General features: G+C 44.2%; 1 protein-coding gene across 2 annotated transcripts in view; it reads right to left on the bottom strand.

The window, feature by feature from the left end:
- Positions 1–9,238, bottom strand: part of PDZRN3 (PDZ domain containing ring finger 3) — a 175,793-nt gene extending 166,555 nt beyond the window's left edge. Inside the window, exon 1 of one of the 2 annotated variants that reach the window (XM_083723356.1) lies at positions 8,061–9,238. In XM_083723356.1, the coding sequence (XP_083579482.1) occupies positions 8,061–8,780 (720 nt within the window). In that variant the 5' untranslated portion in view covers positions 8,781–9,238. The remainder of the gene's footprint in view (positions 1–8,060) is intronic. The other variant, XM_083723357.1, reaches the window with a different exon arrangement.
- Positions 9,239–25,161: the final 15,923 nt, after the last annotated feature.

Below are 25,161 nucleotides of genomic sequence, written 5' to 3'. Positions count from 1 at the left end.
CAATTCATTGCTGCATACCGAAGAGAGAATGCATGTTATGTTTTAAACTAAGTGATTATACTTATACTATAAGAAAGCTAATTCTTTCAACCCAGTTTTCCTTTATTATTTTGCAACTGATACTCAATTATCATTATGAACGCTCAGTTCTCAATGGGCTGTCTCCCCACCAACACTATTATTATGTACAGATGATGGCAAGTGGGTATCTTTAGCATTTGCTATGGACAATCACACACCCAGATAACTGCCTGGTTGACTGTGGCAACCATGAATCTTTACAACTTAGACATTTCCAATCCCACCATGAGTTAAACATTGTTTTGGACTAAAGCAGTGTGCATTTTTAACATAAATATTACAACTTGTAAATGTCTTAATTTTTTAAAATGCTGTCTCACAGGAGCCAACCATATCTGTTCTTTGTAAAGTATTATGTATATAGTGGTGTAAAGCACCCACTGTATTATTATTATTATTATTATTATTATTATTGAAGAATTATGATCAAAAGCCATTCAAAAATTTTAATTTGATTATTTAAATTTTCAGTCTGAGCCATCTTAAAATTTAATCTGGGGTGATGATAATCAGGTGCACATCAGCAGCCTCTGCAACCTCCCTGCTAGGAAAGAAACAAACAGAAAAAAGGCAGCCAGATGAACCATGCATCATCCCAGACACCATAGCTCATGTTGGCAGTGCATGAGGCTCTTAATCTCAGGGTTGTGGGTTTGAGCCCCACATTGGGCCAAAGGTTTTGGCATTGCAGGGGATTGAACTAGATGACCCTCATGGTCCCTTCAGAATCCACAATTCTATGATTCTATAAAGATGAAAATGTTATAAACAAACACACGAATTTGAGGAAGTTATTTTACATGTCTGGTTTCCATATCCAATTAATGGCATAAATTACAATTGTTGCCTAATAATGCAATGCAGATGTTTTAAGCTTGGCTCCCCACCCCCTCCACCGTTTTGGCATTTCAGTGTGAAGCTGTCAGTCAAACTATATTAACATTGAGAAACATTCTGCTGAGTTGCTTGAGCCATCATATATTTTCCTGTCACTCCTATGAAAGAAAAAAGCCCAGAGCTAGTATCAGCTGGTATTAATTACAGAAATCTAGAGATCCAAATTAACTTGTAAAACTGCACAGCAGTTTATACTTGGGACTATAATGTTGTTTAGTGGTAGAGCAAGGCACAGCGTATTCTTACCCCCAAATCCTATTTACTTAGAAGCAAGTCTCACTTATTTCAATCATATTCCTTCCCCCATAACGGATTGATTTGTGTCTCATTTGTAACACTGAAGCTGAAATCCTGTAGCCATTGACAGTAGACGCACAACTTATGCACATTTAACTTGTGCACATTCAGCTTTACAAACTTGGCAATTTTTTAAATTAATTTTTTACAAAATAGAAAGGGGTCAGGCATCCAGGAAATAAGATTTTGGCAATCCCAACCACCATTGCATCCACTGAGTTTGGACTATAAAATATTTGGGCTTTATGCTCTACCCCTGGAACATAACCCCACATAAGTTTTGAGTTTACTGTACGTTGTAGTAAGCCCAGTTGAACTAAATGAGACTTAAGACTTCTGAGTGGGCCTATACAGGATGGTGCATCAAAACTCAGCCTCAAGAAATACCCAGTTCTTTCCTTTTCTCTTGTTGTCTTTAACTGGCTTTCTAGCATGCTCAACTCTTCTAAAAGGAGAGCAGTGGAATAAGAGGTGAAACTGTTTTCCCGGAAACCCCCTGGCCCAGACGTCAGATAATATTTCAAGGCAAAAACTTCCAGTCCTGTGAGGCCACTTTTAAGGTCTAATAAGTTCAGAAATGGAAACATAAGAATGTTATTGTCACAAAACCCTGTGACTGCACTCAGAATGGTAGCTGTAATTAAAGTTTGAAGAAAAAGGTTTCCATTACTATTCTTGATTTGGATTGTTTCTCAGCAAAAGAAGAATCATGGGGACGAGTGAAAAATAGAAAGATCTGCAATGCATCAACCAGCTAGTTTAAAAAATAAAAATAAAAATCATCACAATATTTGGCAGTTAAAAACAAACAAATGTTCTAAGCATTTAAAAAGATTCCTGCTAGCTTGCCATGCATATCCATAATTGATCCGCTGTTTGCATTTTAGCACAGTAATACGAGGGAGGAAACTGGGTGATAATTCTAGCAGATGTGCTTCTAAAGCACCACGACACAAGGGACTAACAACTTGTTGCTCCAACAGCCCTTTTGAAATTCACATCTTGATATTAATGCCATTTTAAATAACAGTTCTTAAAAGAGTCACCTCCTTTACAACTTACCACTGTCACTCTAAATTTTTATTATTATTTTAAAGCATTTTATTGCAAATGGTCATGCTTAACCCCACCCAGCTCAGATCATCTGATTCTACAACAAATCTGATTGTTCTGGCATGCTGCTTACCCACAGCTGAGTCAAGCTCTTAAAACATAATTCTGGAAATTGCTTCAGATCCCAGCTGAGTATTTTGGAGCTAGGAAGCTACCTTCTACATTTGATTCTGAACACTGGGAGTGTTCTTACTTCTTGAGTAAAAACGTAACTTTGCTCATTTCTCAGCCAATCCCATTAGAATAGGTTAGCACACTGATTCTCAAACAATAGGGGTTCAGTTTCACCACTGAGTCACAGAAGGTTTCTGGGTAATTTACCAGTTGCCAGTAATAGCTGCTTAGGAAGTGGGAGGGGCAGGGGAAGCACCATTTAAGTACAGTTGTACCTCTACTTACGTATCCTTCCAGATATGTAAACTTCAGCTTGCTAGTGCGGCAAACCTGGAAGTTTATACTTCCGGGTTTCACCGCACACGCATGGGCAGAAGCGCTCTATCACACTGCGTGCATGCGCAGAAGCGGCACCTCTGGATACAGACTTTTCAGGTTGCGGACGGATCCTCGGAATGAATTAAGTTCGTATCCAGAGGGCCCACTGTACACAGAAAGTGGGAAAGTTCTGCTTCCAATTAAATGGTTGTGATCATCAGGTAAACTATGAAGAGAATAAGAGAATTATATAAGTATACTGTCCTTAGAATGCAATCTTGAAGTAACCTCCACGGAATTAAATGGAGGCTGCTTCCATGTTATTGAATTGCAGATTTAGAATACCTTGGAACACCTTGGCTATCAGACTTTTTCCCTGGCTAGATGTTGTGCCTGAAAGATATATGAATCAAAGAACCCTCTAGATTCTGTTGTTCCTTAAAATTCACTTGTCAGTCACGTGCCAAGCCCACTTAGAACTCCCTCCTCCAAGTACCTCATATCATTGATTCTACCATCTCCCTAAAATTCAATTTGCAAGGGTTTCTTATTGCACTGACGGCACAGGCAGAAATTCTTCTGCACAATTAAAAAAAAAGGGACACAAGAACATGGTATCAGAAACACAGACTAAAAGCTAAAATAACAAAGTGGCTCAACCCTAGGAGTCATGCTGTGCCCAAGATGGAGCAACATGGCTGCAGTACCAGCACAACGGCTTAGCATATAGCATGGCACTGGAACCGCCAATCATGCCAGGACAGCCACGTGTTGTATGAGTAATATTTCTCACTGCTAGATATTAAATGGCAGAATGTACAAGTTGCTGGTCTTAGACAAAGCGAGAAGGCAGGATTTCAAGGCACTATGAATGTGCCTCTCTTCAGTAAGCCTTGAACAAACTATTTGGTAGAAAGGTTTTCAAACCAGCAGTAAAATGGTCTTGTCCCACTTGTCTTGGGCAGGAAACCACAGTTGCTGGAAGTGGAAGCTCCAAATCGTCTGTAGGATTTGGATTATAGGCATCTGGTTAGAGATAAGAACCTAAGGACATTAAAGATGTTCGCAAAATTCTCCCAATCCAAATTGTAGCATTTCCACGTTGGGTTTTGATGTCACAAGACCGTAGCAGTTGAATCTATTGAATGACACTGTTTCATATTAGGTGAAAACAAAAAAAAATTCCTTCCAGTAGCACCTTAAAGACCAACTAAGTCAGTTCTTGGTATGAGCTTTCGTGTGCATGCACACTTCTTCAGATACACTTCTTCCAGTGTATCTGAAGAAGTGTGCATGCACACGAAAGCTCATACCAAGAACTGACTTAGTTGGTCTTTAAGGTGCTACTGGAAGGAATTTTGTTTTGTTTTGACTATGGCAGACCAACACGGCTACCTATCTGTAACTCATATTAGGTGCTACAGCTAGCCTGAATATTTTGGAATCTACAAAATCCCTGAGCCCAGTGTGCATGCCTGGCCACTTGCTTATATCCTTTGCCCTTTGCAGCACACAACTATGTTGACATCGCTGTCTGATTAAATAATCCAGGGATCAAAATACTGGAAGCAAGCCATTCCCTCCCCATACACACACCAGCGAAGCGAGCCATGTGGCAGGACAATCCCCGTGCTGGTCTTCCTTCACAATTCTCCAGCGCACAAAGATGTATATTTTCTAACTGCACTTCTTCTGGCTGAAACTGTTAATCTTGGAAAGTTGCCCGAATGGCTGTGAAAGACATGTAATTGATTGAGCACTACACCACAGTTTTGTGGTGACATGACACCTTTTGGCTTTCTGCAGATTACACGCTGCCTTTTTCTGAAAAGTGCATAACAGCCTTTTTGTGGACAGTCTGAAAACAAACAGTCATGTTAACCAGCTGTATCCATAAATCTGATGAAAACATTGCTGCACACACTGCATACTGTAGACACTATCTGGGGGGCTATGTGCTTTTTTTTTTTAATAGCAACTAAAACACCCAGTTGAGTAATCTAATAATGCCACAGAACAGTTACAAAGACCAAAAGTTGATTCAGACATTACATATTCCAGTGATGAGATCACTCCATGTCTGGACACTCACAAAAACATACTATGAGATGCACGCAGCTTGCTTCCTTAGCAACTGTGAATTGCAGAATCAGGCTTGAAAAATTTCAAGTGCTTAGGGCACAGGGAAATTAAGGAAGCTGTGTGCATTTCACACTCTCTCATGGGTATCCAGACACTGGTTTCACATCAGGAAGGGGCATCCTAGCAGGAACTCAGTGGAAATCAGCACCCCAATGTGAGTCAACTTTATCTACGGTGACAGTGTGCACCAATGTAAGTAAAATGCAGTCTTATTCCAAACAAACAAGGAAGACATTTGAAACAGTTGCTGTAACACAGGGGGTAAGGGCAGGGACATACCACCTCTGAAAGTGCCAGATAGCCACTAGCAGATGGATAAACAATGAATATTCATGCACCAGTGGTAGGGGCTGAGCGCAGACCTCAGCACTAGAAGAAGGAACTAGCAACACTTTGGCACAGTCACCCAAGCAGCAGAATCTCATAAAAGGAGACCCGTTTCAGGATCTGCTTTGAATGACGGTGAAGTCAGCAACGCAACAATATGTAGAAAAGGCCAGCTCAGGTTGTAGAAGTGATGTTACATATCAGCACCACAAGCATAATAGCATAAGGGCCAGCAATGTGAACCAAGAGCAGAAGGAACATACTGATAGACAGGAGGACTTCTACAGATATGCACATACAACTTGTAGGCTTGTACTCAAGGGGTAATCAATACATTGGGGTTGGGGACAGGGGGAGCTGGGGGGCAATCCTACTCCCTTCCCCATACAAAGATTGCAGCTGGTTTTGGAACATCTGCATAGGGCTTAGTAGCTAATAATAATCATGGAATCGTAGAGTTGTAAAGGGCCATGAGGTTCATCTGGTCCAATCCCCCTGAAATTGGAATCTTTTGTCCAACATCAGGCTCACACCCATGACCATGAACTTAAAGAGTCTCACTCTACCAACTGAGCTATCCCAGGTTGTTTCCATGCATATGGATAGCCAATTCCACCCTCTCTGAAGATGAGATAGAAGAGATTTAGGTTGGACACCAAAAAACACTTTCTAACTGAAAGAACTGCTATGCATCAGCATAAGATGCCCATGAAAGGTGCCAAAACCCATTCTCTAAAATCTGTAGAGATTTTTTTTTAAAGAAAAGGTGGGAGAACTATCAGTCTGTAGAGTGTTGCATTTATCCTGCAAGTACACTGGCATTGAGCTCTATTATTCTGGGAAATCAGAGCAAGTTTTAAAGATTTTAAATTCTGTGCATATTCTGTAATGGCTGATCCTAGCGACCTTATGCTCAAGCTAAGCCTCTTCTAGAAATAATATGTTATTTAGCAAGTCACATTTAGAAAGCTTTCAGGTCAGGGAGCATCCTTATTCTATGATCCTGGTTACTAACAGAGATTCAAAATCAACGTTGAATTCAGGAAAAAAAACCACCCATTTGGGGTTCATAAAAGTCCCCTTTTAAGGGGCGAGGAAGAGTGGAAAAGAAATTGTGACCTGGATTTCCTCAACAGACTTATTTTCTGTGCCTCCCAATTTACAACTTCTAATGTTTTTCTTTCTCTCTGACCAAAACATGCAAACAAGACTCAAACACTAAATCTATCAAATGTAGCCATGAGTGGGAAGAGTGTGTTGTAAAAGTATGAAAACGCTTTCCAGGGGAAAAAACAGCACTCATCCATGTTTGAGAGGAAATACTAAAGTGTTTAAACACACACGGATATTGCAGTAAACAAACCCCGCAATGTAGCACCTGAAAGACTGCCCAAGAGGCCAGTTGTCACGGTTATGAGAAGAATTCTGTTTCATTTTTAAAATGTAGCACAGTGAACATGGGAACTTGGTATAAGTTCTCTTATTTTTTGATAGTACTCTCCTTCCCCCTCCTCTCTCTGCAGCCCTCCTTTCCTAGGCAGGTCCTGTTTCTCCCAAGTTAGTGGTGAGCAGCTTAGCTGTAAATATTTGCCCTTCATGTTGAGCCTTCCAACTGGCTGAAGCTACAGCTGACAGACATGTCTGTAAGCAAAGGGAGAGAGAGGGAGGTGGAGATGGGGGAGGGCAGGCAGGCAAAAAAATATATTTCAAAGGGGAAAGCGGGGGACAGATTTGACCACTTAGCAGACTCCCAAGCCTTACTAATGAGGAAAAGAGAAGAAAATAAACAACAAAAATCCTGTCTCCTCCCCTACCTTCTGTCTGCCCGGAACTATCTACACACACACACACAAACACAACTTTCACCACAGGATGCCAAAAGTCTGGCACTTGGGACCAGGAGCTGCTTCTCCTTTTGTTGTGCTTGTTCCAAAGGGGTATTTACTCTCACTAAAACATCAGTGCCAAATCTCTAGCTTTCGCCTGAATGTGATGAATGACACATTCTCAGAGATCCCGTAGGGGTCCTGGAACTGCCTTACCAGGGGTCTGAATATGGGAGGTGTAAAGAAGGAAGGATGTTTATGGAATTATTTAAAAGGGTCAAAACTAGAAGCATGATTCCTTGCATTACTGCACAAACGCTGGGCCTGTGACCCAAAAACTGTGGCAATGGGGGGGGGGGCAGAAGGATGACTACCAACAACAACAGCAACCAGGGGGCTTGTGGCAACTTAAAACATAAAATCAAGATGTCACAAGACCCCGAATTCTTGTTGCTGGTAATTTACCCTTCTGTGTTTTGCCCCTCTGTGGGATGCCAAAGTTTTGACTGGGTTGGAAGGGACCAAAGGGGGATATCTAGCCCAATCCCCCCGCAACGCAATCATCTTTTTTGCCCAACGCGGAGCTGGAAGCCACGACTATCCCAGCTTATTTCCAGACTAAGGCATCTGAATCACGTAAGGGACCCTGAGAACCACCCAGGCCAACTCCCTGCAATGCAGGAACATGCAGCTGTCCCATCCGGGGGGCGTGCGAGAGAGGGGAGCCTGCCTGGGCCACTTGCTTCCTCAGAGGCGCGAGAGGGCGCTTCAGCCACCGAAGCGCAGGGGGAGGTTTGCCCCAAAGAAACCGGCGCAGCCTGTTCAGGATGCCGCGGGATTCTTTGCTGCGCCTGAGAGAGGATGGAGGGCGAGTGGCTGGCGGGGGGTGGGGAGCAGGCAGGAAGGGCGACGCTGGGGCCAAGGCGGGCCTCCGTGCGGATTCACCTTGTTGGGCGTCGAGGCGGCGAGGCTGCGGCTGAGGGAGTCGAGGCGGGCGCTGTACTCGGTGAACTTCTTCTGGTAGCGCAGCGCCGTCACCTGGAGCTCGAGCTGGGCGGCCGAGAGCTGCGCCAGGAGCGCCTTTTCCCGCTTGCCGGCGCGCAGCGCCTCCTTCTTGAGCTCCTTCTCCAGGCCGGCCAGCTGCGCCTGCAGGGCGGCGCCGTGCGCCTTGAGCGCCTGCAGGCAGCAGTGCGAGCCGGCCTGGCGCTCGCCGTGCGTGAGCGCCAAGCCGCAGCCGCGCTCGCAGGAGCCGGCCGGGCGGGCCGCGCAGGCCTCGCGCATGTGCGCCTCCACGTCGCGCGCGTTGAGCACCTCGGCGCAACCCCGGTGGCGGCAGCGGGCCGCCGAGTAGCCGCACGCCTCGGCGTGCTCGGCCAGGTGCTGCAGCTTGACCACGGCGCCGCAGCCGCGCGCCCGGTTGGCGCACTTGATGTCCAGCTTGAGGATGAGGCTCTTCAAGGGCAGGACGTGGTTGAGCTCCTTGGCCGACATGCGGCGGCACTTCACCGGGCAGCTGCCTTGCTGCACCACCCACGGCAGCACGCAGCCGGCGCAGAACACGTGGCCGCAAGGGGTGGTCAGAGGGTCCTCCAGCACTTTGTTGCACAGGTTGCACTTCAGGTCCGGGTCCACCTCGCCGCTGAAGCGGTCCAGCTCGAAGCCCATCGCTCCACCGACGGGGAAAAAAAATATGGAACAAGCAAACAAGCGGAAACCCCCAAGGAAAACGCGCGCGCACAAGCAAGCGCTCGCTCAAAAACTCCTCTTGGGGAAAGAGGTGGCGGGGGGGGGAGTTGCAATACTATCTTCACCCTCCCTCCAAAATTTCAAATCGCCCACCCGCAAACCACACAGCCTCCCCCAAACTGTCTCTCTCTCTTTCGAAGTCCCCAAACTGCAGAGATCCTAGGGAATGACTGCAGCCGCTCTCCTTTCTTGGTTTCTCCGCTAGTCCTTGGGAGCAGCCTAGACTGGCTGGCTGCAGGCTGTCTACTGACTGAACTAATTGCCTCAGACTTCCTCGAAAATGCTGGGGAGGAATCCTCTACCGCATTGATTCTAGTGAAAGCGCCGGACTGCCTTCTCCCACTTCCCCCCCATCCCACCCCTTCTCCTTCCGCCCCTCCTTCTCGCAGCCTTTCCCAACCCCTCCTGCACTCGCCCTCTCTCCCCCTCTTGGCTCAATTTCATGTGTGTGCGCGCGCGCTTTTTTGTCCAGCGCAGCTAAGAATGCTGTTTATTCGTGAGCACAATCATCTCTGCGAAGGCATGCTGGCGATATGAAAAAGGAGGGGGTTGTGCGGTCTTAGTTATAGCGCTATGGGAATCTGTTTGCACAGTTGTGCGCGTTCATCTGTTTGCTCGAGTTGTTGTGGGGCTGTGTTCCGAGATGCTCTTGGGACGGCATCTGGTCTTATGACGTTCAGGGGAGCTGTGGGGTGTTTATGCAATGGATTTGTGGCATACCATACTCTTGTCTCTCCCTCTCTCTGCAAGCTGCCTTTCCTTCTTATTGCAGAGTTATCTGGCTTCTGGCATGTCTTTTTTCAGTTTTGTTTGGTTCTCGTGTTCTCCGTTCTACAGAGTTGTGGGTTTTTCTTTGTGGACCGGGAGGTGGTGACAGTGGAGCCCTGAGTGCATATTTTCAGTGGAATTGGAGGGGATCATTCTGTGACACTGTCACAGAATGGCAGGATGTTAGATTCAGCAATACATGAAACTGGGAAATGTCGTTTCTGGGAAGCTGTGGGGTTCTGGAGCACCGGGGTTGGTTCTGTTTTGTGGAGCTATTCAGGGCTGTTGAGCTTAATTAAATTCTGTTGAAGTTCCTTCCTAAGGTTGGTACTTATCAACATTTTTATCATACCAGCTTAGAGATGCCAAATCTGCAGGTGAACCGGGAGAAATAGCTAACACTTCAGAAGATGGAGGTAACATTCAAAATGACCTTGACAGAATGGAAAACTGAAATTAACAAAATGAAACTCATCAGACAAATGCATTTAGGAAAATAAAATGAACTGCGCTGCTATAGGATGGCTTGGTAGTAGTATATGTCAAAAGGACCTCAGGACTTAAGTCCATCTCAAGCCGGTCACGAGTCACCTATGGGATATGACTTCAGAAATGACTAATGCCATTTCAGGCTGCACAAATGGAACTGTGATTTCCAGTTCACAAGAAGCAATAGCTCTACCTTATCTTGCACTAGTCCAGCCAATGGAGTACAAGATCCAGTTTTAGGCACCATGCTTAAAAAGGACATTGGGAAACTGTAACAGAGTAGGAAAATGAAGATGGTCTGCTGTATGGTGAACAAGCTCTGTGGGGAAAGATTGGAAGAACTGGGTATGTTTAGCCTGGATATAAGAACACATGACAGTGTTCTTCAAATATTTTTCCCATAGAACTTGTTCTCTGCTATCCCAGAGGGCAGGGCTAGATCTAACAGACTGGGGTGGATTCAGGTGGAACACTAGGAGACACTTCTTGATGGTATGAGCAGTTTGTCAATGGAACCAATAGCTTAAGGAAATGGTAGACTCTCCATCGCTGGAGGTCTTCAAGCAGAGGCTAGGCAGAGAGGCTGGATTTCCTACACTGCACAGGGAGGGTAGATTAGATTGCTTAATTAAACATAGGAAACTGCTGTGGGTCTACCTTTAGTTGGTGGTCCTTGGCATTTGTGGTTGAAGACAAGACAAGCTGTCCATTGTGTCGAATATACTGGATCTTTATTTTTTCTTTTATTTCATGCACTGCCTTTGGTTGTATTACAATTTGAATTCCATGGAATTACAATTTCTGCAACAATCAGAAACATCATTAAGGGATCCACCAAGATCCTTGCTTGGCAAATTTCAAGTGGTCTGTGGGGGGAAATGTTGGGAACCACTAATCGGCACTGACTGACAATCCCTTTCCAGAGTTTCAGGCAGGAGACTTTCTCAGCCTTACTTGCCAGGGATCGAACCTGGGACCTTCTGAATGCAACATATGTACTCTGCCCCTGAGCCACAGCCCTTCCCCCTAACACAGTTCTTGGAAAATATAGGACATCTGGCTACCTATCCTATACCCTCGTGTTTTATATAGGGTGACAAAAGTGTCTTTGTTCGCCCTCTCCAACTCTTAGCAGACTGTGGAGGTGGGGGAAAGGCAGCAGACAGGGTCAAAGGACAATGTCTGCAGCATTTTTTTTAACAGTTCTTAGCAGACTTGTGAGACAGGTAATGAAGGCTGGGCTAGGAGGTTTTGTAAAAGGGTCTCTGGGCGAGATATAAATGTTGTATCTCATCCTGTACCCTCTTGAATAACATGTGAATAACTGTTGTCCATAGGGTATTGAAATGAGGTCTTAGAAAGAGTTGGCCAAAAGGGATTTCGCATAAGGGTGGAATAGACCCAGGTAAACATTTGGAGGCAAGCTGAACTTTAAGCCTGTATTCAAACTCAGGTTCACATGAGCATGGAGTCTCTAAATTTCCTATGACTTAGCTGAGACTCCTACCACTTGGACTGCAGATCTTGTGCCCTATCTGTATCACTCCAAATGTAAAACTTTGAGTTGACAGGGCTATTGTCTCTTAAGACGCACAGACCAGAGTCACACAAGACACTGAAAGGCACTTTTTTAAAAGCTTTTTCTGTGTGCCATGCATCAGTTCAGTAAGAGAGGAAGCAGAAGAAAACAGGTTTAAAAGCGAATGGGCATTCTAACTAATGTATATTTTATATTTGCAATGCAGGCTGATATATTGGGGAGGGCAATTCCTGTGTAGTGTGATTCTATACATGTCTACTTGGAACAAAGCAGCATTGAGTTCAGTGGGACTAACGTCCAATAAAGACTATATAGGACTGCAGCCTGAATCTTAAAGAGGCGGGGACTGAACAAGAGTAAATGGACAAAATTAATATATATTTTGTACACAACTTGCACTGCTCTTTGGGCTCAGGGCATATGCCAATTTTATTAAATTCAAAGTCTTTTAAAAAAATGTCAAAATGCTTCACTCCAATAATCTATTCAATGTCCTTATCTGCCTATATGGAAACTGGCTGGCTTTGACCTATAAAGTGCCTACCAAGCTTGAACCCTACACACTATAGATTCTGCCTATACCCTCACAATTGTTTTGGTTGTGTCCTGTGGCCACCTCAGACAGTTGATTTTGGGTGTCAAGAAAGGGCAGCAAATTGTCAGTTGATTCAAAGTATTAATATTTTTAAGTGTCAGGGAGATGGGGAGGTTACTGTGGGATTTCCAGTTCTCCTTCAGAAAGCGAAGGGCAGGATTCATCTAATACGTCCTGTCAGCCAAAGCACTGTTCGAGGACTTCTAGTTGAGCAACAGGTTGTTCCCCCTCTCCTCCCCTGATTTGCCCCTGCAAATTGGTTTGCAGAGGTCAGAAGAACCCTTGGAACAGCACACACAGGGAGGAGAGGGTAGATTGTTCTGTCTAGTGAGCTGAAATGTTTGTCCTGACAAAATGTGTTCCTTAGCATGATCTTGAATTCCTCCCATTAAGTTTTAGGTGCTTTGCACTGAAGGGGGGGTGGAGAGTACAGACAGAGTGGTCAACCATACATCCGCCATGCAGGAGGCACCAGGTTGTGTTGCTGGTGTCCTCTAAGGAAAGTAATATTCGATATCAGCTCAGAGAAAGGACTAACATCATTGACAGCCACTGCTAGTTAAATGGCACCCCTAGACTGTCAGTATCTTGTAGGAGGGATTCAAGCACATAACTAGCTCAGAGCTGCAATACCTTTAGGACAGGGGTTGGCAAAGATTTTGTGGCTTGGGCCGGTTCATGGTCCCACAGACGCTGCGGTGGGCCAGAGTGTGTGTGTGTGCACATGCACGCACGCACACACAAACACTATTTCCTGCACTCCTTCTGGCACACAGGAGGTGTGCACAGCTTCCCATTGGCTGCAGGAGCTTCCTGCAGCCAGTGGGAAGCTGGCCAGCGTCGCAGAAGGCGGTCCCCACTCTGCTCTGTTCCAGTTTAGCGCTGTGCATGGGAGCCGACCAAGCGGGCGACGGGGGTCCCCGAGCGAGTAGCGGGGGTCCATGGGCTGGTTAAACGACCCCCCCATGGGCTGCTTGTGGCCCATGGGCTTTAGGTTGCCGACCCCTACTCTAGGACCACCTCTCTGCATATCAACCAACCTGGACCAATCATCATCTGAGGCCCTTCTTTGTGTGCCTCCTCCGTGAGAGGTTTGGAGGGCAGCAACACAACAAGGGGGCTTTTCTGTGGGGGTTCTCTGCTTGTGGACAGCTCTCCACAGGGAGGCTAGCCTGGTGTCTTTGTTACATAGTTTTAGGTGCCAGGCAAAAACATTCCTTTTCTCCCAGGCCTTTGGCTAATAAAACAAACTGTGTGCGGGTTGGGAGGATAATTGCTTTTTTGTTTGTCATTATGTTATGTAGTTTTGTGTTTTTATATTGGATGAAGGGTGATATAGAAATTTAATTAATTAATTAACAATAACAACAATTTCAAAACTTTAGATTTGCACAATTAAAAGTGGGTTACAAAACATGCTGCATTGCCCTAGCACAGCAAATGCACTTAAATCAAGAAATAGACTTTTTGTGCTTAGGAAAGTAATGGGGACATAGGAATGACTAGCAGGAAGACATATAAACACCTAGCAAGCAAATCAGAATAAATGCTCTTTGTAGTATAACCACTCCACAAACAAATGAGAACAAATGCTGAATAAATAAATATCAAACACAATCTAGCCTCGGCCTAAGCTTTGTGCAAGCAAATCAGGATGAATGCTCAATAATAATACATAGGTCATTTGGAGGAGTTCATTAACAACAAAGATCCTTGTGATAAGTCACTTTGGGTTTCCTTGGGCAGGATAAAGCGACTAACAAATTCAATAAAGAATAATAATAATAATAGCACTATAAAGTTTCGTGAACGTATAAGCATTTAAGTTGCCAATCTGTTGTTTCTGCTGCAACCAACTAGCAAGGCTTTCCAGCTGGAAACTGCTAGTTAAGTGAACAATAGCAAATGAAGTGATGGTCTGAGAGCATTTGATATTTGATACAGAAGAATGAGACACCAGGGGAACGCCAGGAGAGAGGCATTTGGGATACTGTTTTCTGGGTCCAGGGCATTTATTCTCTTGAGAGCCGACTTGCTAAATAAAGCATTTATATATATGTGTGTGTGTGTGTGTGTGTGTGTACATCCTTAATAATTGACCCAGGAGAAGAGGTGTATTTTGTATGCAGTGTATCTGCAACAAAATATAAAACATAACAAAATTGCCCTTTTACACTGTAAAGCAGAGTCTATCCGGTTTCGAGTATCTTGTACAGCACTTAGTTGACCAGTACAACACATAAATATTATCTCTTGAAATCAGCGGGTCATGCAGGCAAATATATTTCTGGATGGAGGGAGATGGGGCAGCCACTTCCATTACTCACAAGGCCTCAGCTTTCCCTGCTGGATTCTGAGCTGTTGCAAGGAGGTAATAGAGCCTTCTCATGCAAGCTTGCGTCTCTTTATAGTAAAATATGTTTTCTGCGTTGTGTGGTCTATTACGGTCCCATTAATGTCATTGAGAATTATGTGCGTGTGTTAAGGCCAGGAAAGCTTGGTTCTTGGAAAATCTGTTTCCATACATATATAATCTCCATGCATTCAGAAGGTATAATCAAGAGCCGCTATGTAAGACCACACCAGAAGGATATCTAAGATCTGGAAAATAGACATACTTTCCTCTACCAAAGTGAGGAGGGTGAAGTGCAGCATGCAATTCACATATCCATTCCAATATGTTTTTGCTATTAAAGAAAACCCAACAGCTTTGTTTCAAGGAGGGTGAGTGCTCAGCTCCAGTCTTAGACCCTAATGAAGCCCCATGCTACACTTTCCAAACCTCTCCAGCGGGTGGCAGCAGCCAAAGTGGAGGGAAGATGAGTGTAGGGAGGCAAAAGAAACCAGATCCAAACTCCATTCAGCAGTAGAGTTGCTGCTCTGCCTGTGCCTGGCAGAGGGAGAACAAGCCTTTAAAATAGTGGTCTTTGCCAAGTAACCAGGTCATATTATTGAACTGATTTGGTTTAGGATGCAGCTTATTATTATTATTAATTAATACCCCGCCCATCTGGCCTGGTTTCCCCAGCCACTTTGGGCAACTCCCAACAGAATATTAAAAACACAATAAAACATCAAACGTTAAAAACTTCCCAAAACAGGCCTGCCTTCAGATGTCTTCTAAAAGTCAGATAGTTGTTTATTTCCTTGACATCTGATGGGAGGGCATTCCACAGGCGGGCGCCACAACCGAGAAGGCCCTCTGGTGACCTCACTTCTCACAGGGAGGAAACCGCCAGAATGTGGTGGAGACGCTCCTTCAGGTATACTGGGCCAAGGCTGTTTATAGCTTTAAAGGTCAGAACCAACACTTTGAATTTTGCTCGGAAACGTACTGGGAGCCAATGTCAGTCTTTCAGGACTGTTGTTGTATGGTCTTGGTGGCTGCTCCCAGTCACCAGTCTAGCTGCTGCATTCTGGATTAATTGTAGTTTCCAGGTCACCTTCAAAGGTAGCCCTATGTAGAGCGCATTGCAGTAGTCCAAGCGGGAGATAACTACTGTAGAGCATGCACCACACTGGCGAGACAGTCTGTAGGCAGGTAGGGTCTTAGCTGGTAGACAACCTATGTTCCTTCCCCTCTCTGACATCCACATCCTCACAATGCCCCATTTTGGGGACTTGCACCGGCCTCAGCTCAGCCAGCTTTGGCTCAGCCAGCTGAGCTCTGGTTGAACCAGGATGCTCAAGTTATGCCAGATATCTTCATCTGAACTGGAGTTGAGGACTTAACATGAGGCCAAGCCAGGAAGCCGCACACTGAGCCGGAGATCTGCTGTGTTCTAAGCTGTTCTTCCAGGTGGAACTTTCTATAGGAGTGCAGCACCCTAATGCTTTCTTGGATAACTCAGAGATCTAGTACAGTGGTACCTCGGATTAAGAACTTAATTCGTTCCAGAGGTCCGTTCTTAACCTGAAACTGTTCTTAATCTGAAGCACCACTTTAGCTAATGGGGCCTCCTGCTGCCGCTGAAGCACGATTTCTGAAGCAAAGTTCTTAACCTGAAGCACTATTTATGGGTTAGCGGAGTCTGTAACCTGAAGTGTATGTAACCTGAAGCTTATGTAACCTGAGGTACCACTGTATAGTAAGAAACTGAGGGAAACCTTTTCTCTAGCTATTTTTCTCCACATGTGTATTTTTCTCTACCTCGAGTCTGAGAGAGGGACACTTCTCTCTACCATCTTTGACATTTCCTCTGTACACAGAATATGAACCTTCTGCTGCTCTACTGTTCTGCCACACCGACAAATGTTCATTATCTGGATGCATAGCATTGCATATCGGCCTCCTTTTTTTGCCCTGTGACAGGGGAAAGAAACATCCCTTTCTGAGCTCCTGAAGAATTATACAGTGAATAATATGGGCACACACATTCCATGCTAGAAAAGTCACCCAGATAATCCTCACTGTTGGAGTTTCTAGACTTCAGCGCAGTTGTCGTAAGCATAGCGATGAATCCAGCCCCGATAGGCAAAGTCTCTTATTTGAGAGCCTGCATAAATACCAGGCTGGAAAAATATGGGCAACCGTTGTGAATAGTATTTTCATTAGGATTTTTCTCTCCCAGCAGCTTACGCTGCTAAATGTGTGTGAGATACACTTTTGGATATGAGCTCAGCATGGGCTTTGGCTTTTGTTGATGAATGAGAGAGAGAAATCTGATTTCCAAGCCACCCACTCATTATGTGCCTTGTATTTAGCTTATGCGTTATTTTGAAAAGCTGCTACTGGCTCATAGCTCACGTCTCATGTTGAAAAGCCGTTACATAGAGGCTGGGCTGGGGGCGGCGGCAAGGGGGAGGGGCTGCAGGATACACCATGAAAGAAACTTTTCTCAGAACATTTGGTCTTGGGTGTCCAGGAGGGAGGAGGCACCTAACACTGCCTTGCCAGGGTTGTTTTTCTTCAGACTGAGGTTTGAAATGGACAGAAGCCCTGCTTTCTCCGTTAATTGCCATCAGCAGTGGGCAACTGCAGCCAAGAAGAGGGAGGAGTCCTATTAAATCAAGTCTGAATGACCCTGCTGACTGGAGGTAGCGTACTGGGGTGGAGTCGCTCTTCTAACCGTTAGAGCTGTTTTATTCCAGGCTGATCTCCTGTCACAACCTCAAGCAGTGTGTCTGTGAGGGGGCCTTGTCATACTACCAAGACTCAGAGATGGCACAAATCCAGCACAGGGATTTTTTTGTTGTTGCTGCTGCTGCTCTTTGCAGCAGGAAACTTTTTTTTTAACACTGAGTCTCTTTCAGGTCTCTCTCTCTCTCTCTGTTTTAGTCTGCTGCTACCGCTGCTGCTACGAAGCCAAAAAAACCCCTCTCCTATTGCAGCAAAATCTGTAGAGCAAATCCTATTCAGCCAGCTTGTTCAGTCCTTCCACTCCTGGACAACAGCCCAGTTTTCATATCCACCTACACAATTCTGAGACAAAAGTATTGTTGCATCTTTGGTGAAAGCGATCTAAGCAAGATTTTCACTTCCCTTTCTTTACCCCCTTGTACCGTTGTTAAAGGACACCTAAGGAAAAACTAGTCACACAGCCATGGAAACAATTTCTCTTCTACAGTATTTGGATCTCCCCCCTCTCTCTCTCTCTCTCTCTCTCTCTCTCTCTCTCTCTCTCTCACACACACACACACACACACACACACACCCTTGCATTCTTTGATCCAGCAATCATGAGCCTTAACCCTTTTCTAGTAGATATGTACTGTGGGCTCTTTCCCAAGGAGCAAAACACATAGGGACCTTGGCACTTCAAGAAAGTGGGCTGATGTTGGAGGACATTTGTGGAGTCATCAGCCATTAAGGAAGTGGGAGATACATTGCTCAGTGCCCAGCCTAAACACGGAGATAGCATTACCCTCTTTGCAGAATAAGCATTTAAAATCTGAATATAGTGGTCCAGAACAGAGGAGAAAAGGTTAAGGCAGATTTCCACTCTGCTCCGCACTTGGCTGTGCATGAATATTTATGCTAAGAACCACTGTTCGCTTATTATTTTAACCTCTGTGACTGAAAGCCAGTGTTCTCTTCCTCCGTTCAGCTCCTTACAATGTTCCTCAAAGAAACTTAAGCCGAGGCTTGGGCTGAATCTCTAGACAAAGGGAGCCCTGTAATTGTGTAGCTACCTCCAAGAAGGGCTCTCTCTGCATGCCTCCTTTGCACGGTACTGACACAAGTATCAGGAAGGCCTTGGATATCGGGAGAGACCGTGTAACTTTTTGGATGCAACAGGAAGCAAGAGTAGGAGATAACACTGGCTAGTGCTTCCTGTTTCTGCCTTTGTCCACTGTGGCTGAAGGTCAATCCATGTGTATCTCCCTATTCCTAAAGTTGCCCTTTGGTTGCGCCTTTGGATCTTCAACTTTTCTGAATTTTGCAAGGCAGTTCTTAGCTTTTAAAAAATGTATCAAAATGCATTTTAGAATTTGTACTTTAAGGTCCCAAAGCATGGTTTGATGGCACATGAGGCCACCAGCTTCCTGAAGCTCAGCAGTCTGTTCAGTGTCTGGATGGAAGGCCATTTGTCTGTCACCCTGGCTTCCTTGATAGAAGAAAAGCAGGATACAAATGCAATAATGAATGATTGAATAAGATACAGTGGTACCTTGGGTTACATACGCTTCAGGTTACAGATTCCGCTAACCCAGAAATAGTACCTCAGGTTAAGAACTTTGCTTCAGGATGAGAACAGAAATCGTGCTCCAGCAGTGCGGCAGCAGCAGGAGGCCCCACTAGCCAAAGTGGTGCTTCAGGTTAAGAACAGTTTCAGGTTAAGAACAGACCTCCGGAACGAATTAAGTACTTAACCCGAGGTACCACTGTACATGTATAACTGCTACCTTCCATCATACCCTCCAACAGACTGAAGGGAAAACCAGGATGCCATCTTCCGGAATGACATCTTCCTGTTTTTCTTGCAAGAGCACAGTGCCCATTTTGGGCGCTGTGATCTTGCACAATTTTGCACCATGATCCCCCCGGAAAAGCACTTTGGGGGGGCACAGCACCCAAAAATGTGCATGTTGGAGCACCATGCAGGATCGTGCCCACCCCGAAAGTGCTTTATTAGGGTGGAATTGTGGTGTGAAGTTGTGTGAGATCACGGCACCCAAAATTGTTGCCATGGTTTTGTGAGAAACAACAAGATGTCCCAGTTTTACCAGAACAGTTGAGGAGTCTGCCTTCCATGTTGTTTCCCCCCCAAGCTCACTGAAATGAATGCAGGATGGCAGCAACTGTGGAGCAATATGCAGGTGTTCACTGCAGCTACATTAAAAAGAAGGATGCCTGGAGTGTTGGAGGGAAGATCCCGGAAAGGGATACAAACCATACTTAAGGTCAAACCACATATGATGCAGGAGATCTACTGTATGACTGGATCAACTGACTGACAATTTATTTGTTACTTTCAAGTAAGAGGGAGAGGGAGCTCCGAGTTTGTTCAGAGCTATGGTGCTGGGTACAGGGAGATGTAAAAACCACATCAGGTGTTAATGATTATCAGAGGGGGCCTTCTAGGTAGTTCCACCAATCCAAGAATTTGAAGGGGAAGGGTAGAAGAGGGCATTCTTTGTGGTAGCCCCTAAGCTGTGGAATTCTGGACAATGAAGATGTCTAGAATCTTCATTGCGTAGTTTTCATTGGATGCTGAAGATGCACCTTTTTACCCAGGCCTTGGCACCTAAGATATCTAGGACCCATCCTAGTTCCTTGATTAGAATCTTTTAAAACTGTTTTTAATGCTGCCTTGAATTTTTAAATTACTATTCAACCTGGACCTTGTGGTGAAGGGCAGGTAAGAATTCTAAAAATCAACATCACTATTAACAACAACAACAACAGCACCTCCTCTCTCTAAATAGTCTCCCCAAAGTTTCTCTTTTCACTGCTGTGCTCAAAACATATATAGACACAATGCATTTCCCACCACTCTTTACTTTTTACTAAAACCTGTGTGATGTAGACATGGAAAACAACAGAAATGTACAAGGTAAATGGCCTTTCCCCAGTGCTGCTGCTCTAATAGAAATCAGGAAACTGTTCCCTGCCTTCAGCCTAAGTAGCTGCTTTAAAGTTTAAAAGAGACTCATATCAGGCCAGATATAAGAATGTTTACTCAGATGCATTTTCCTCTGGTGTCAATGGTACCTTCAAGTAAGTTTACTGCCGCCAACCAAAGCACAGTTAACTCTGGGCATGATCCAGGTGAAGTTTGTTCCACTGAAAATCCATTCATATCAAAGGGTCAAGGAATTAATGGGCCTCTCCCACCTTAAATCAGCAAAATTGAAGGGCACTTAACTTTGGTCCTCAGTGTTTAAGTAAAGCCCTTGTTTTGGATGCTATATGCTAGCAATGGAACAGAACCCAGAAGACAGAGCAGTGGTGCTCATTCAGGGCTGCCTTCTGCGCATCTCTGTTTCAGAAAGTGTTATCAAGGCACTTTGCTTACACTGCAAACATAGGAAGTACCTTAAAGGTCAAAAACCCCAGATTAAATGTGGGTTTTTATTTTCCTCTGAAGGCTTTGAGCTCAACCCCTTTGCCTTTGAAGTCCTTGACATAATTCCTATTGCTATTGATAGGAGCAGAAGTAGGCCTCTTTCTGAAACTGAGGCTTATTGAACAGAAATGTATAGGAAAACTGAAATGTTTACTTCTAAAAATGAAAGATGTGCTGGCTTTGGCTTGGTTTGGTCTTAACACCACTAGGTCTCTAGAAATGAAGGTGCACTTCATTTCCAGGTGCCAATTAAAATAACATCTTTATTTTAAAAAAGCAATTTTAAACAGACATTTTAGGTAGTTATGTCCTTTACACGCACATTAATACACTGCATCTTTATGATCAATTCTACTGTATTGTTGGTTGGAAGCTTCTTTCACTGCAGTCAGATCATCTTGAGTAGGGACTGAGGAACAAGCCCTCTTCCTCTTCCCCAAGATGTGGCTTGGGGGCAAACTCAGCTATTCACCCTCCACAAATCTCGGGCTTCTCCTTCCTTCCAGTGAATAGTGAAGGGCAGGGTGCATGAAGAAAAGGAGAACGTGGAACAGAGGAATGAAAGATGGATCTTCTGCTTTCTCATGTACTTTTGGCAATCCTCCAGCACCCCAATTCATTTCGAGAACAGAAGGGAAAGAGGGGCCTGACTATGAAGGGGTGGGAAGGCTGATTTGTTGCCCACCAGCTCCTGACCTATTCATAGGGACTCCAAGCTGTTCAATAACTTGGTGCATGTGTAGGTCTAATGCACCAGTGGCAGGATAAAATGACCTTTATCCAAACTTTGGGGTGTATTTCACCACAGTAGCTATAGGAGACTAGAACTCCCACCTACCCCCTCAATTCACTTTTTGTATATTTGTTGATAAGTTTAGAAAGCAGAATGCCTTCTTATTCCCCTTGCATTGTTTTCTGAGTCAGAGGAACAGGTGTGTGTGTGTGTCTTTTGTGGTGCTTTCTGCTTTTCGCAGTGCAACGCAGTGTGCTCAGCCCATGGACCTTTCAACCTCACATGTTGCTGCCAGTATAATGGAATGGTTTGGGTTGTTGCCACGGTGCAGTGATTGATACACCTGATTATAGGGCTGTGTTGCCAGAAACAGCTTACAAAACGGTTCCTTAAGAACTCTGGAGGTGATGTCAGGTCTTCAGAAACAGCTCAGTTGCGGTGGGTTTCCTGCCACATAAAGAGAAAGGGCCTCCAGTTGTTGAGCTGTGTCTATCTGTAGTGAAAACCAGATGGCCAAATGAATGGAAAATTGTCAGCGATGAAATAGAGAGGAAGGGGGCTTACAGAAGAAATTAAAGAAAGACAACCACATGAGAACTGACAATGGGTGGGGGAGTCTTCTTCCACCTGATGGCTGAACAAACCTGTATCAGAGGCGGAGCAAGCTGACGAGGTGCTACAGGGCTGCAGTTGTTCTGACATGCAGTGATGAATAAACATCCACATTGTTCGATTCTTTCCTTCCCACAATCTCTTCTTCTTATTTTTCCTTGCAAAAAATGTAATCTACAGGCAACCCTCCATTTACGCAGGGATTACGTTCCGAGACACCGCATGCGTCAGTGAAATTGTGCATAATTGAAACACATTGAAAAAGCCTGCAAATACCCCATTCTGTCCTCGTCCCGCCCTGACCCCGTTCCTCCCTTTTAGTGACATATTTATGACGTTTCCATGTCACTTCCGGGTTTGGCAAGATGCATGTATATAGGCTTGTGCACATATTGAACATGCGTAAACAGGGGGCTGCCTGTATATGGATTTGTTCTGGGAAGATATAAGGGTCTCTTAAAAGCACTTGCTCTAATGTAATGTTTCTTTGAATCCTCAGAATCTCTCTCCCCCCACCCCCAAGGCAAAATTCAGCTGCTGTTTTCATCAAATGAAAGAGCTATAGATGGCTTTGTGTTTGCCTTCACTTCCTTGTCTCTATGCTCCGTGCCCACAAATGTAATGATAATTGTTGCTTTTCAAAAAAGGCAAAAAGAAAAGGCAAAACTGAAAAGAGTAAGCTTTCCAGAATCATCCACCCCAGATTAAATGGAAATCCAGATGATGCATTAAAATAACAAACTGCCTGTTTATTTTGAATGTTTATTATGAATGTTTATTTTTAGTTGGACTACATTACAGGGCAAGGGGAGTAAACTTCAATGTAGGTTAGCTTTTTGCATGGCATCACCAATGTAGATCAGTGTGCCAGAGTACAAAAATCAGATCCATGTAAGGTTGTACCTAGCATGTCAGCATACACATGCCAACCTCAGCCTAGACTGTTACTGCTGTAAATCACTATGGATTGATTTGTAAGTGGTAGCTATCAGACACCAAGAGGGTTATAAGAATAAACGTTTACAGACAAAGACCAATATTTGCAGACAGGAGCATTTGTCCCTATTCTAAATGTACAATTCTACAGCAATCTTTGGACTGAGGCTTTCCATTAGGTTGCACTTGCCCAAAGAACCTGAGACCTGTGAGTATACAAATTGTAATAACACCACCACCACCACCAATACTTAGCAATTTGGGAAATGAAAGAGGGGACACAAATCAAAGGTATAAATGAGCAGCCAGCTACACAATATCTTGAAAGGAGTAAAGGTGAAAACAGAATGGGCAAACCATATATTCATTATTCAGGAACACAATTCACAGAATTCACTGTATTCTGAAACTCGCCCCCCCATCAATATATCAATGTACTGTATTTCTGTCCTTTCTGCATAACATGCTGTAACTGATCTATTTTAATTATGTTGTTAAATGCTGATATCCATCGCTATAGTCCCTTAATTGGAAACATTCCTTGCGGCACTTCTTAATGTTTCAATTCTGTTCTTGTTTTTCCTTTCCAGGTTTAGTCACGTCCAAGATATTTCCTTTCATTTTTTTCTATAGATGTACAGTATTAAAAATGTCCTGGAAACAAAATTAATCTACTTTTTTTTTTTTTTTTTTTGCTTAAGTGACAAGGCAGTTCAGCTAGGATGAAAATAATTAGAGAATATAGAATGATGACAATCAGAAATTGTTCTGTTTTTGAAACGTTCATCCCACCCCACCCCCCAGCTTTGCTTAACGTGTAATTTCACACAGAGACTCTTCTATTGGTGACACAATGACTGATATTTAAAAGTATGATTTCACAGGGTCTACTGCTATTCCATTTTATAGCATTCTGATGTGTATATGTATAGGGGGTGGATTTGGGTCAGAGGTTCCCAACAAAAATCTAGATCACACAAAACTGAAGCTTTATTTATCCACAAATGATTCTTCTTGGTGGAAATCATGATTGAAGGCTATGGGTTAACATGTCATGTCAATAATAATAATAATAATAATAATAATAATAATAATAATAATATGTTTGTTTATACCCCACCCATCTGGCTGGGTTTCCACAGCAACTCTGGGTGGCTCCCAATAGAATATTAAAAACATGATAAACCTTAAACATTAAAAACTTCACCTAAACAGGGCTGCCTTCAGATGTCTTCTAAAAGTCAGATAGTTGTTTATTCCCTTGACATCTGATGGGAGGGCGTTCCACAGGGCAGGCACCACTACCAAGAAGGCCCTCTCCCTGGTTTCCTGTAATCTCACTTCTTGCAGGGAGGAAACTGCCAGAAGGCTGGACCTCAGTGTCTGGGCTGAATGATGGTGTGTGTGTGTGTGTGTGTGTGTGTGTGTGTGTGTGTGTGTGTGTGTGGAGACGCTCCTTCAGGTATACTGGGCTGAGGCCATTTAGGACTTTAAAGATCAGCACCAACACTTTGAATTGTGCTCAGAAACTCATCTTCACTTATTTCATTTCAGTCATTTTCATACATCCAAAGCTCATTGAGCTCAGTGAAACGAAAGTGTTCACACACTTCAGCTTATATTATTGTGTTCCATACCAGCAATAGGCATACTCTGAGCTTGTGGAAACTGCTTTGGCTTTTCCTAGAACTCTGAGGTCCATCAGCTGCAGCCAAGTGCAAACCTGCTAAGAAAATGTGCATGGGGATTGCAAGCTAAAATATCTACAAGGAAGGTTTTGACAGCTGAGAGGCTGGGAGAACCAGCAGAGACCTCTGGCTTCTTGCCACTGTCAACTTCCATGATGTCTTGTTCCCAACAGCATACTTTATGTGGGGACTCATGAATCCAAATGCTCCTTTGTCGTCCCAACTTTACATCATTGTCTGGTGCGCCTACCAATTATTTAGCTGCGTCAACATTTACCATGCATATTTCATAGGGGAGGGCGTCAGATTCCTCCTCAGTTTATGACAAAAGTTACTTTAATGGCAGATAGGAGCCTTCAGTGAGAAGGCTAGATTAAAAGCCGAAATAAAAACCAGTTACCCCCTTTTGAAATCATAGGCCCACTCCTA

Source organism: Podarcis gaigeae, assembly GCF_964106915.1.
Source record: "Podarcis gaigeae genome assembly, chromosome: 2".
In the NCBI taxonomy this organism is placed as follows: domain Eukaryota; kingdom Metazoa; phylum Chordata; class Lepidosauria; order Squamata; family Lacertidae; genus Podarcis; species Podarcis gaigeae.
Note: the sequence above shows the minus strand (reverse complement) of the source record. Positions and strands in the feature narration are given on the sequence as shown.